The 14,817-nt window shown below is 35.1% G+C and overlaps 1 protein-coding gene across 1 annotated transcript in view; it reads left to right on the top strand.

Moving 5' to 3' along the window:
- The first annotated feature begins 6,906 nt into the window (after positions 1 to 6,906).
- Positions 6,907 to 14,817, top strand: part of btaf1 (BTAF1 RNA polymerase II, B-TFIID transcription factor-associated) — a 55,926-nt gene continuing 48,015 nt past the window's right edge. The window contains exons 1-2 of the mRNA XM_005169532.6: positions 6,907 to 7,205; positions 13,213 to 13,336. Coding sequence (XP_005169589.1) covers positions 7,192 to 7,205; positions 13,213 to 13,336 — 138 coding nt within the window. The 5' untranslated portion in view covers positions 6,907 to 7,191. The remainder of the gene's footprint in view (positions 7,206 to 13,212; positions 13,337 to 14,817) is intronic.

The following is a 14,817-nucleotide window of genomic DNA, read 5'->3' as shown; positions in this document are numbered from 1 at the left end:
ATGTTTATGAGAGGTCATAGCATGTCACAAGTGTCGTAGTTTTACATTCAAATAGGCTAAAACACTGAGAGGTGACGCACACAACAACATTCAAAGAAATCAACTTTTTTTTATCCTTTAGTTTTTGAGTTTATATGATCCTGTAGATTCTTCAGATCAGCAAATACAGCACTAAAGCACGTGAACACAGTTATTTTCTCTTAAAAATAAAAATTCTTAGTCTGACTAATACAATTTTTCAATGGTGTCAGACTGAATGGTTTACTTCTGACTAGAGCTTTTATGTTTAGGATTATTTTAATCATTACGTATGCAGTGCAAACAAGCGTTTTGTTTTTAGTATTTTTCTTATTTCATCTGTGCAAACCGTGAGTTGCCGAGACTTAGGGTATAGGGTATACTCCAAAGCATGGACTTTTAATTTGCCAGTAACCTGGGTTAAGCGCTTCCGGCGAACTGTTTGCCAATGCAAAAACCGGCACGTTTAAGGTCTGTTTTCTTTAAAACTCAGCGATCTTCACTAGCTGAGTGATACCCGATATAAAGTGGGTCTCAGATTGTACAAGAAGCGCTGCATTAAATTACATTTTCTGCTGCTATGTCTTTATAATATGAGCATTTATTTTACCCCAGTACATTCAATGGAGCTTTTGCACTAGCCTGCCGATTCTGACGGGCGCGTGCGAGTAAACGGGTTTTTATCTCGTTTTACGCTTGAGCAACAAAATAAATACCAGTTTAACGTTATTTAACTTAATGTATTTTAATGACATTACAACATCGAAGCTGTAAAAGGAACCGTATAAAATGGAAAAAAGTTCCCAATAACAGGTCACTGGAAGTTTAACACTATGGAAAAAACACTAGCTCAGCATATACCCTATTGCAGTATGTTGATGTACTTCCAACGGAAACTGAATATTGAGTAGAAGGCGGGGCTTTCCCCCATCCGCTTGTTAAGTGGTGACGTGTTTGTGACGTGTGTAATACTGTTCCCGGGTCCAAACCGCCATTTATTTGAGTGGAGAAATTATTCGTTTATGATCACTTTTTATTCCTATCACACATTAAAGTTAATTTTATATAAAGTCATAGTGTACACAACAATCTCTGGGCTTGCTGCATAACAAATACCAAAAATTTTACAATTTATAAAAAAATTTATCACTTTGAGACCATCGGATATTGGGCATGGACATATCTACTGTGATCGTGATTTTCGAAATCATTCAATCGCTTTGTAAACGTTTATTATTACAATTTCATGAGTCTCCCCATACAGTTGAATAGAGCGCTTGGACCCGGAAGCCGCTTCGCTTGACGTCACACTTAACAAGAGGATAGCAAACTAAGCGTAAGAGGGGCGTGGCTAATAATATTGTGGCTAAAACCATAGTCAAAAACTTTTTTAATGTTTTTTTTATTTTTTTATTTATTCAACTTTTAAATAACAAACAGGGATTTTCAACTTCCATTGTCCAAGCCGTATATAATAAACAAAACAGTACAAAATAATAATAACATAAATAAACCCTAAATAATACAAAAGAAAATACATTACATTCAGGGGGGTCAGTCCATATAAGTGGACAAAAGTTTAGAGAGCTTTGAGGCACCTTTTGTTTTTACCTGTTTTATGGATTTGTATAAAATGTTATGGGCGAGGCAGTGGCGCAGTAGGTAGTGCTGTCACCTCACAGCAAGAAGGTCGCTGGTTAGAACCTCGGCTAGGTTGTCGTTTCTGTGTGGAGTTTGCATGTTCTCCCTGTGTTTGCGTGGGTTTCCTCCGGGTGGGTTTCCTCCTGTGGGTTTCCCCCACAGTCCAAGGACATGCGGTACAGGTGAATTGGGTAGGCTAAATTGTCCATAGTCAATGTGTGTGTATATGTATGTGTGTGTGTCTGGATGATTCCCAGAGATGGGTTGCGGCTGGAAGGGCATCCGCTGCGTAAAAACCTGCTGGATAAGTTGGCGGTTCATTCCGCTGTGGCGACCGCAGATTAATAAAGGGACTAAGCCGACAAGAAAATGAATGAATGAATAAAATGTTGTGTGCAGTGAGCAGCATCTGCCTTGATGATGCGACGGCAGCCACAGGACAACGGCAGCAGTGCGCTCAAAACACACCAGCTATTGGTGGAGTTGAGACACAGTGATAGAGCCGATTGGGATGATCAGGAGGCCATAATCATAAGGGCCGGTTGAGGGACTTTGGTCAGGACACCAGGGTTACACCCCCTACTCTTTATGAGAAGTGCCATGGGATTTTAAATGACCACAGAGAGTCAGGACCTCGGTTTAACATCTCATCTGGAAGACGATATATGCTTTTATAGATATTTTCATAAACAGTTTACAGTTTTTCTCAGTCGCTTTGGTACATTTCTCAGATTTTAAATTTGCAAACAGTAAGTGCATTTCTCAAAACAGCACATACAAATAGCAAAACAGCATAGAATACCTGCAAAAGCCAGTTTCTTACTTAAAATGGTTAGTTCATCTCTCAATGAACATGTCACTGCTGTCAGAATGAAAAGTCCCAGTGTCATTGTGTACAGATAAGACAGTCAAATTACTTACTCATGTTGTTAGTATAACTCTGGAGGGGTGTTCTCATGTAAACTGTGGCTAATTTATTTATTTTTTGCTGTTTGTACTGTAATTAGTTGCCAGATCATGTCATTGTGATACAGAAAGGAAAAAACAGCACTAAAAAGGACAAAGAAAAAAACAGAACAAAAGTAGAAATGTGAACATAGGACAATCTCCTTTCAGATACACCTCACCTTTATCAGACAAAGTCAAGATTGACCTGGGAGTAATTCACCTATTATAGATTTAGAAAAAAAGTCTAATGGAAATGTATAGAAAAGATGCATTATGACTAAATATCATGACAACTTGTTCAACTTCTTTTATATATATATATATATATATATATAACTTGACATTAACTTTTTTCCCACCACCCACTGGTCATTTTCACAAGACAAAGTTTTGTTATTTGAAACTGTATTTTATATACTTAAATTTGACTTTTACATGCTAAAAGTACTTGAGTAAAAGACATTTTACTTGATCTGGGTCATTAAAAATAACTCTGACTACCAATGTTATGATATAGGTAGCCTATACTTGCTGTAGTCAACCTAAAACTTACAGTAGTTTGACATAAAACCAAAACAATACCCATTCTTGTCTTAAGAAATTTTTATTAAGCAAATTTTATAAAATAACAGTAAGTTCATGACATGTTAAATATATAGTATAATCTGCTGGTTTTAACATACAGAATTATAATAAATACAGTTATGTAACAACCATAACATTAACATTATGTCTTAGGACATCTTTGATTAACTTTTTATCACCTACACCAAATGTTGACTAATAAAGGTACATTTATAACATCTACTTATTTGTTAGACTACTTAACTGTCAAACCATGTTGCATACAAAGGCATTACACAGACTAATATGACAGTGTATTGCTGTAGAGGACAAATAAAACACGAGACAGATGTTTTGAAAGAGTATAGTTTATTTTGTTTGACCTGCAAACTTATCTAAACAAAATAAACTTTCAGAAAACAGCACGGAAACATTATAATGCGCACTCGTGAATATAACCCGCGGTTGTCTTGTCTTATCCGCGGTACATCTTCAATAGTCCTTTGCTCAACAACTCAGCTGAAAAACAAAGCAAAACATTACAACAGCCAGACATACAGTTAAAACATTTCAGTTACCATGGTTTCTATTTTAAACTAAAGTTTGAAACTATAGTTTAAAATAGAAGATGAGTGGGCCCCGCTGCTCCTACCCACCATAACCCTCGCAGCGGGGTCCCACTACCGGCCTCCCGTGTTTCCCTGAGGGTCCTTAGGGCTTGTTTTGTTCCCTGCCTAGGGCTCAAAAGCCGCCTTGCCCCAGGGAGTGCACGAGCTTACCGGCCGCCAGTCCGTGCCAGTGTTCACTGGAATGTTGCTCGGCGGCACATTTCGAGCAACAAACACGTAATATTCTTCGTGATTCAACCATTTATGAATGCAAACCGCAAGGAACTACAGCACAGACGGGCCCGACTGAAGCTTCACGAAGCGGACTTCGTGAGATTGGCGTGGCTCCATTCGTACCATCGGTATAGAACTCACCTTAATCGAGTACAAACAGCAACACCGAGCGAACTGACAACGCTGAGAGAACCGACGAGCTTTATAGGAATGCAGATGCAAATGATTACAATGCGACGTCACTGCTGTGAGTCTCGTTGTCATGGTGAGCGCTGAAGAGAGCACCCCATTGGAGCACACCGGCTCGGGAATCTCCGTCATGGCGTGTTGCGGTCGGCTGTGGACAAAAACAAATTAAATAAATTGAATAAATATTTTTACATTTTTTGATGCTGTGAATTATTCTAGGATGCAGTAGAATATGGAGACAAACAAATATAATTAAAGACATTAGAAAAGAGAGTGAGCCCGGTTAGAACAACAACACACTGCTCTGACCAATGAATGACTCTGAAAAACTCCTGATAAACTGGCCAAGTACGCCATCTAGCATCAGGTTCACATAACCTAATAGCATGTCACTTGCTACCCCACTACATCATGCCCGAACTCGGGGGGTCCAGCATTTGTCCTTTTAATTATTTTATGTGATTTTATATTATATATTATATTTATATTCAATATACAGGCCCGTAGCCAGCCTGATGAAAGCGTTGGTTCTAATGTGGACTTTTTTGCAGTTATACGCTGTAGCTTCTATTTAACTATTAGATTTAAATACTGCATTTTAGTGACTTAAGCAGTACTTTTTTTTGCTGGATTAACTAGTCAGCTGTCATCATAACCACTTTTTGATGTATTAAAATATTTCCTACGAATTTGCAATAAAGAAAAATTTAAAACAAAAAAAAATTATTATTACATCATATATCATTAGGTAAAATAGCAATCTGGTAAAGTTTTAAAGTAAAAAAAAACTATACCCTACTGTCATTTATTATACAAAAAACAAACTGGCCAGCACATTCAACTGTGATCTGGGATGCATTCCAGATGAAACTGGACAGGTCTTATCATTTTTAGACAAAATTAATATAAATAAAATAAATTTTGACCAAGAGAAAATTTGACCTGCGCTTGAAACACCTGTAGGTGCGCTTTTACAGCCAAAATCCTATTAAAAACAGGCTTACTATAAGCATTAAACAATGTGTTCCAAATGTTCAGGCCTGAAAGGGGTTCGTGTGGTTCAGAAGACCCACCCCTCACTGACAAAGGTCCAGAATTTGTCCCATATAGAAGTTCATTTGTCCTATATTTTGACTGCTATGCCATCATAAATAATGAAAATAATCCATCGAAAAAGGTTTTAAGACCAAACGGAATCCTCTGTCGGCTGTTGCTTCGACTATGATCTGATGTAAGAGAAGTCTTCTTTCACAACTGTATTGCTTTTAAACAGAGAAAACATTTTACAGGGAACTTTATTCTAAATTTGGACCTTATTTCTGAAATAAAAATGAGCAACAAAAAGGTGTGAAGCACCAGAAGCAGACCATGTTAAATTAATTTGAATACATTTTGGCTAATGTTGATATCCAGGAATTTTCAAATGTATTTTTTCTACCAAAGAGAACAGATAAATTCTGAAGAATTCATTGTTATTATTATTATTATTATTAATAATAATAATAATAATAATTATTACTATTAATAATTTATTATTATTATTATTATTATTATTATTATTATTATTATTATTATTATTATGTTTTAATTCTTTTTTAATGAAATGGCCAAATTGTGACCGAGGACAGTTGAATGTGCTGACCAGTTTTTTTTTTTGTTTTTTTTTTTTTTGCATAATAAATGACAGTAGGCTACAGTTTTTTTACTTTAAAACTTTAACAGATTGCAATTTTTTCCTAATGATAAATGATGTAATAAATTTGTATTTTAAAAATGAGTCTTGTTTAAATTTTTTATGCAATTTTTTAGGAAATATTTTAGTACATCAAAAAGTGTGGTTATGATGAGATCTGACTAGCTAATCCAGCAAAACAAAAAATCACTAAAATGCAGAATTTAAATCTCATAGTTAAATAGAAACTGAGGCGTATAACTGCAAAAAGGTCCACTTTTTGAGAAAAAAAGGACCACCATTTCACCAGGCTGGCCTACTATGATAACACCCAAAGCTAAAGATAAAAATGAAATGAACTGTATTTTATGATGTTCTGAGGAGTGAAACAGTTTTCAGGTACATCATTTGAATAATCAAATTTAATATAATGCTGCATTGTGTTTATTGTAAAGATGATTAAATTAAATTAATCGTTATTTCTTATGCATGAATGCTATTAAAATGCTCATACAGTACAAATGGTTTTGTTTTAGGACTGTTGGGCCCCATGGCTGGAACTGCTTCGGGCCCCAAATCACTAAACCCACCCCTGATTGTTTCAATATGTAAATATTTGGTCACCAATATTGACTTTAAACCTTAGAAATTATTTTGCAGGATGAACGTGATATATAATTTTAAGTGCACTTCTTAATCAAGCATCTTGAAGTTGATACTTGTCTTTTAGGATTTTCGACTGCTATTTATAGAGGATGACATTGATGCAAGTTTTATTATTAAATTGGTCGAATGCGAATGTGGAACAGCGACAAAAACAGTTTTATATTCAGCATATATGAATATTTATATATATTTTTACTGAAAAGAAGATGAATAAAACCCGTGTTTCCGGACCATGTTTTTTTCTCCTACAGTGTACTTCCTTTTGCAAAGTGCCTTGCGATTGGCCGGCCGGAGCCCATGTAACCAATCACAGCGCGCCTACCATGGAGGAAGGAATAAATGCAAGATGGCTCCTCATATAAAACCAGCCGCCTGGCTTCTCTTTTGTGATCTACAAAATTATTTCTCCCCGTTTGTTCGATTAAAATACCGTTTTCGGGGAAGTGCGGAGGGCTGAATCAATCTGTACGCTGGCGTGGAGTTACTCAAGCGTCTTCGGGCGCTGTGGGAAATATTTAATAAGCGAGCAGGCGGATTTTGAGGCAGTGCGCGAGATTTCGGGCCTGTCCGCGCACGCGTCGGTCAGCAGCAGCCGAACCTGAACCCGAACCCTCGGCCGGACACAAACCCGGACCCCCGAACAGCTCACACATGGCCGTTTCAAGGTGAGTCTATGGATAATACCTCATCTCCAGCAACCATGCCACTCCACACTTCAATTTGCTCATTCCTATCACTTAACGACATGCTATCCATCCTATCGTTAAGTAAAAGCGTCTGTCAGTTGAGCTCGGTCAACATTTTAAAACAAGGAACCATAATATTAAGTTACCTCCCAGCCAAACACTGCAGAAACAACCTACAAAATATGACACGTCAGTACATTTAACCGTGTTATTTTAGTGCAATATATCATAGTGGGTTACATTTCGGGCTGTGCGTTATGAATCCAACAGTTTGTGGTCTGTCATAATGGTTCCACTTTATCCTGGTAAATCTCCGGTTAATGTGTAAATCCACGGGTGATTAGTGGACTAACCCTGCAGTGTCATCCTTGTCCGGGCTGGGCTCTTGTCAGTGAGCTAAAGACACAGACTGAATTAAGGCAGCTCTCATTTCTCCTAATCCATCTCTTCAGTTGATGCGGTAGATTATTGTTCCGTTATGTAACGCTTCTGACAGGATGGTGTGAGGAAACCTGCTGGGATATGTGTATTTTTATCATTTATTTATTTTTAAGTAATTAAAGTTGTACACATTAAGGGATTCATTAATACTGGAAGCCTGTATCTTCATAGATCCGATCGGTTCGTCTCCTCATGGGCGGCGCCATGTTGATCACACATCGGTTATTACTACTAATAATGCCTAGTTAGTTCATAAACAAACCTAATGTAGTCTAGATCTTTTGATGTCAGTGTGTGAACAGAATCACTTGATTTTCTGGGGATGCATAGACCCTGAGTTAAAGATACAAATGAAATCAACTGTATTTTATGGTGTTTTGAGGAATAAAACAGTAGTCAGGTACATCATTTGAATAATCAAATTTAGAATAATACTGCATTGTGTTCATTGTATAGAGCAGGGTTCAACGCTAATGATTTTTTTCTACTGGCCCAACCGAGCCAGTGGTTCAATTATTTACTTGCCCTGCCAAAATTTTCACTGGCCCCTCCAAAAAAAAAGTTAGTACACTGCAAAAACCCACCAGTCAGTTTTATCAAATGAAATGAGTGTAGGTAACTCGAAATCGATTAATTCTACTCATTTGAAAAGAGTTTTGAACTCATTGTTGAAGGTGATGAGTTAATTAAATACCTCATTACTTCAACTTAAATGGAGTAAGTTTACAGTACTCGTATACATTAGTTTTTAACTCAAATGGTTTGTAGCAATCGGTTTCCTCAAGCGGTTTGAGTTGCCTTAACTTATTGGGTTTTGCAGTACTCAGCTGGTTTGAGTTCTCTTCATTTATTGGGTTTTACTGTGCTCAAATTGCTTCATTTACTCAAATTAAGTTCACAGTACTCATTTAGATTAGTTTTTGAACTTAAATGGTTTGTCGGTTTTCTCAAATAGTTTAAGTTACCTTAACTTACCCATTAGTTGCCTATTTCTTAGCTACATATTTTAAATGTGTCATCTAATGAATCTAGAAATTAAACGTAAAACATGTTAATAATTGTATAATGAGAAAAATTGTAAGCGTTATGCAAACAAAAAGAGCACTATGGAAAATGTGCTGGTATTTTATTGCAGTTCTAAATTATTTAACAAAAGGTGGCTGACTTGACAAACTGACGGCAAACTGTGCAAAACATTACTTCATTGGTCATGTTGTACTTGTGTAAATGTCTGCTTCCAAGATGTTGGAAACGGACGTTTTCTTTTAACCTCATCATTTGATGTTGCTGCAATGTTTCCGTCTCTTTGCTATAATGGGTGTTACCTGGTTAAGAAAAAAAATAACATGCTCATAACATCCAATCAGATAAGGGGAACCGAAAAGCAATATTGTGTTTACGATATCACAGAGAAGATAGTCTTAAAAGCACTGTTTATCCATTCTAAGACATTATTTTTATATTTTAAATTTGCATGCAATTGACAAATAGTCGCAGGCGAATTAAACTTTAATGGCAAGGCAGCACTGATCGGGCCAGTAACGATTCTGTCAACTGTCATGAGCTTCTCTAATGCTGGCCCGGGCCATTAGGCAGTCCTTATTGTTGAGCCCTGTAGAGAATTAAATTAAATTAAGCGTTATTAATGTTACAAACATACAATTTCTTATGCACTAATGCTATTAAAATGCCCATACAGTCATTGAGGTAAAGTTGATTTTTCTATTTGCGCATTCAGATTTTCTCCTTTGTAATATACTATAAATTCAGAGAAGCAGCCTAATCTTTGCAAACTCTAAATGGTAAAATCATATTAGCAGCCATTGACTATCAAAGTACAACATTGTTCATAGTTAAATAGCCTAAAGAGTGTTGTTTTGATGATATGTGTGATTTTAGAAGTATGGTAAAGGAGCATGTGAGCAAATGTGCAAATATAAAACCAATTTTACATTAATAATAGGGCTGGCCGATTTGGCCTTTAATAAAAATCTTGCTTAATTGAATATTTTTACTCTATTACGATTAATGAATAATTATTTAATTTTTTTGCATATATATATGCAGTATATTTTTTGCTTTATAGTTCACTGACATTGTTTTTTTTACAGTAAATACAGTATGCTGACATATTACATGAGTTTTTTTGAGCAAAGGGTGCATTACTGATTTTAAAATAATTAATGGAAACAAACACTATCTACAATCTATGATTATTTATTGCACATCAACACTGAACAACTGAAATGAAAACACACTTTGCCTAAAACCAACAGTCACTTTTTTTTATATATAAAAAGTTAAATCAAGTAACTTGCACTTTTGGTGTTTTCTTATATTAAAAGTAGAAAATAAGCAGTATCTTCTCTACATTTTATAACTCTTGCATATCCTGTAAATAATATTTTAACCTGCATTTCTTGCATTTTCTGTAAACAAATATTTTAATGTAAATAATAATGATGTAATGTAAAATATGGCTTCTCAGGTCATCTCTGGCGCAGCTTACAATCATCGTCAATTTAGTGCAAAGTAAGGTTCAAGAATAGGTCCTACATGACCTGAGATCATGTAACTGCAAAGTGGCCGCAGAAGAATAAATCCGCCTCAGACTTTAAAGGCTGATTTATACATCTGCATAGAGTGATCATTGTGACCCACGGCGTTTGCCTTGCATGTAGCCGTGCCTTAACATACAGTACGTCTGCGCTGTTTGTATTGCTCTACACGTCCGAAATACTGGCTAGCAGTGGGTTTTCTATGTTCCTCTGTGTTGTTTCTTCATGTTTTTTTTTCCTTAATGTACATGTAGCTCAAACTCACTCATTCAGAGGCAGGAGCCGGCAGACATGCAACAACTTTAATCAATAGGCAAACACAAAACAGCTCCTCCAGGGGACTTCACACTTGTAAAAACTCGCTCCAACTGGCTCTCTGCGCCGCCCACATGTGTCAACGCTAGGCATGGGCCGGTATAAGATTCATACGGTATGATAACCATGGATAAACTTCACGGTATTGTGATTGCTGCTCGAAAATATATATATTTTTAAATGTCTGGGTAAAAACAGGGTTTCTGCAGGTTTCATCCATATCAAATTTAAGACTTTTTAAGACCATTATCAACGAAGTTTAAGACTATCACAAGGCAAAACGCTTCAAACTTTCTGTAATAGCCAGTGAAATTTGTTTATACTTGCCCAATTAAAATTCAGTTATTTCTTAGCCACATATTTTAAATAATGTGTCAAAACAAGCAAACGATATACATATACTTTTATTAGCACAACCTTTCTTTAAAAATAGACAAGTTTTAAAAGCTATAACAAACAAAATTCATGCACAACATAAATTACACTTTTCAAAATGGAATTTTGTATTCTAATGTTCAATTAAAATATTTTCAGAATTCTTAGTTCTAAATCAAGGTTATTATTTATTTTGAGGGTAACTACACGTTTAACTTCTAGATTATTTTAAAATGCTATTTAAAAAAAAACAGTAATTTTTTTGGTGTCATTTATTTAATCGACATCCACAATGAGATACTGATCTAAAAGTCTTCTAAAAATCAAACCAAAACCCAGAATATTTTTCACAAATGCAATGTAGCATGGATAATATTAAGTTAAAGACAATCAGAATGTCTCGATTTTAAAAGCTTTAATAAACAACATGCAAAAAAACAGGAAAACATGAAAAACTTTTAAACAGTTGTTATTGGAAGGATGTAAGGAAGACATTTAAACCATATTGCTTTATAGTTAATAAATATTAATTTTGTTAAACGTTTTTTTTAAGATTTTTTTTTTGGTTGTACTGATTGCCTGATTTAATCAGTTTTATGTTTACATTTTTTTATTTAATGTTATTAGTTGCTAAATGTTGAATTGTTTAATTTTATGTGCTCAAAACATAATATCAACCCCTTTTGCAATATTTAAAGAAATTTGTGTGAAAATAGATGAAATATTTAGTCCAATGAAAATGCCCAACCCTCATGTTGTTTTAAAACTTTGACTATTGGAAACACACAAGAAGTTATTTTGAGGAATGATGTTAACCAAACAATTTCAGTTTCCATTTGACTCTATTTTTGGACCATACTATGGATGTTTGGGAACAGGTTAAGCTGTGACGGTTACTGAAAGTGAGGAAATAATTTAAAAGGTCAATCAGAAAAAAAGATGTTTGCTGTTTGTTCAAACTACTTGTTAGGGCTGCTCGATTTTGGGAAAAAACATAATCACGATTATTTTGGTCATAATTGTAATCAAAATTATTATCAATTGAAGTCGAAATTACAAGCGCTTCTGAGAATTAAAAAAAATCTGTATATTTCCCAAATGATGTTTAACATAGCAAGGAATTTTAACAGTATTTCCTATTACATTTTTTCTTCTAAGCTTATTTGTTTTATTTTGGCTAATATAAAAGCAGGTTGAAATATTTTGAACGCCCTTTTAAGGTCAATATTATTAACCCTATTGCCTAATTATCCTAATTAAGCCTTTGAATTGCACTTTAATCTGAATGCTTGTATTTTGAAAAATATCTAATAAAATGTTATGTACTGTCATCATAGCAAATATAAAAGAAATCAGTAATTAGAAATGAGGTATTAAAACTTATGTTCAGAAATAAGTTGGAAAAAAAAAATTCTTTCCATTAAGCAGAAATTGGGGAGGATTAGGGGTATTGAGGAGGGCTAATAAATCTGACTTCAACTGCATATATACAGTTATTTTCCACCCTGCAAAGGAAAGAGAAATAAATACAATAGAATAAAAATATGAAACAAACTGCTTTAAGCATCTTCACCGTAAGAAAAACACTTTAGCTACAAAAGTCCTTCAATCAAGAGCAGTGAGGGATTTTCTCCTTGTTGAGTTATAATGTAATGTTAAAAACAGGCGGCAGCAGGATTATTTCGCGCAGTTACTTTAATGGTTTCTCTTTCACGTGTCTTTTGATTCTCAACTCGTTTGTTTATTACACAAATGAGGGTTAATATAAATAACCACTAAACACCACGTTTTGACACCTGTTTGACCATTAAAACGCTCGCGTTAAGATGACTTTAGATGTGTGCGCTCTGCTCGTCTCGGTGTGCGAATGAGACCGAATCCTAACCACATACCTCTGACTGTGTGTACATGCCGCACACACACATAAGCACGCTGTCTTTCGCGCTTTTAAGAGCAACAAATGCGTACAACTGGAAAGGGGCGGCATATGATGCAATAATCGTTTCTCTCTATTAATGATTTTTCATAATCGTTAAAAGTCGAAATCGGATTTTCGATTAATTGCACAGCCCTACCACTTGTTTAAAATTTGCTAAAACAACACAAATCTTTTTTTTTTTTTTTTTTTTGCAACAACTTACATTGATAAAGAAAAAACTAACGTTAACTTAATTCCTCCGTGTTGTCCCAACACAAATCGATTTTATGGAACCCAGCATTTTGTATTGATTGTAGAATTGTGCTGATGGTCAGACATTTATTGTGCTATTTATATTATCGTTTCTCACTGTCTCCAGGTTAGAACGTCTCTTTATCTTATTGGATACAGGAACGACTCCTGTCACCCGTAAAGCTGCTGCTCAGCAGTTGGGAGATGTTGTTAAGCTTCACCCACATGAGCTTAATAACCTGCTATCAAAGGTGAGTGTTTAGGCTCGGTTCAGACCAGCAGGGACATATTTTTTGACATATCTCTCATTTAATGATTCGTATTCTAACTCTGAATGGTTGAAAAGCACGTTTAACTACTCAATTTTTCTAATATGCAAATAAAAATGATGTCTGTGCTGTACTAGTTAGCTCTTGTTTGCAGCGTTCACGATTGCACGCTTGCCATCTGTTGTTCACAAAAGCTCCCATATGTGATACAAAAACACTTGAGTATTTTTGGACTCTTAAATGTAAAAAAAAAAAAGCACAAAAGAAAACGATATCCACAATGTTAAAATTAGCATCACAATGAGGTGACGTGAGAAATACGAGCAAAGCGAAATGTTCAGCTCTTTCTTTCTGTCTTTCTCTGTAAACACTGAGGAATGATCATCTTTTATCATTACTATAGGAACGGTTAAAGATACCGACTATCTGTCTGAGCAAATGGGCTTCATTTCATTACTTAAAATAATGCAGTATAGATGGAATTAAATTGGATTTGAAGAACAAGATTTGATCTGCAGAACTAAACTGAAAGAATGGTTACATCCTTTTACAAGATGTGATTTGGTTGTATAAAATATAAATGTATTATAAAATGAAATATGTTATGGTATTATTCTGGGGCTTGCACAGTACAAAAAATAAGTGTTATTTTTGTACTTGGTTTTCTGTGCTATATCCTAACGTCATGTGTGTTTTTAGTGATTCTATATAAAGGTGTGTTCACATTTATATGGTTTGGTTTGATTTAAAACTAGGCTGATAGGCTTGTGTGTGCAGTTTATTTCTGTAAGTATGAACATGCAAACCTAACCAGACAAGCAGGCCAGGATCTTTGAAAAGTTGGGCCGCTGTACACTTCTAAATAAAGTCTAGTGCATTTTAACTTCAGTACGAATGCATCATGGACATTAAAAGTCCAGAAACAGAACTTGAAATCACCAGATGTACTGTAAGCATAAAAAGGGCCTAATGCTCAAGCATACCGGGGTTTTCTCATAATAGCCAATGCAGTTCAATTTAGGCTTACACTGTTTTTGTATTGCAAGTTTGTTTTAAAAATGATAGCATAAATGTTGTCACCAGGACTAAATCGAAACCTTTCTCTTGTCCACAGTAGTCAAGTGAATTGAAACGTTGTATTAAAGTTGTCCTACAACTGTTTAACAGAACCCATTCTTGATATACTTAAAATTGTTGACTACTGTAGACTAAAGGTAGCAAGAGTTTGGTAATAATCTTTAAGTGCAAAAAAAGACCATTTGTAGTAGGGCTGCATGATATTTGAATTATATGAGAATATATATAGAAATATATATTATTACGATTCAAATGAAAAAGAGGTTGTGAATAGCTCTATTAGACTGTTTTCTGTGGAGTCTAACAGTATTCTGGTATAGAAATGGAATAATCACAATGCTTTTCTTGCTTTACTTTGTCTCGTTTCTTGTTGAAATATCAAAAAA

The sequence above is a fragment of the Danio rerio genome, chromosome 13 (genome assembly GCF_049306965.1).
Source record: "Danio rerio strain Tuebingen ecotype United States chromosome 13, GRCz12tu, whole genome shotgun sequence".
NCBI lineage: Eukaryota > Metazoa > Chordata > Actinopteri > Cypriniformes > Danionidae > Danio > Danio rerio.
This window is presented reverse-complemented; position numbering and strand designations above follow the sequence as displayed.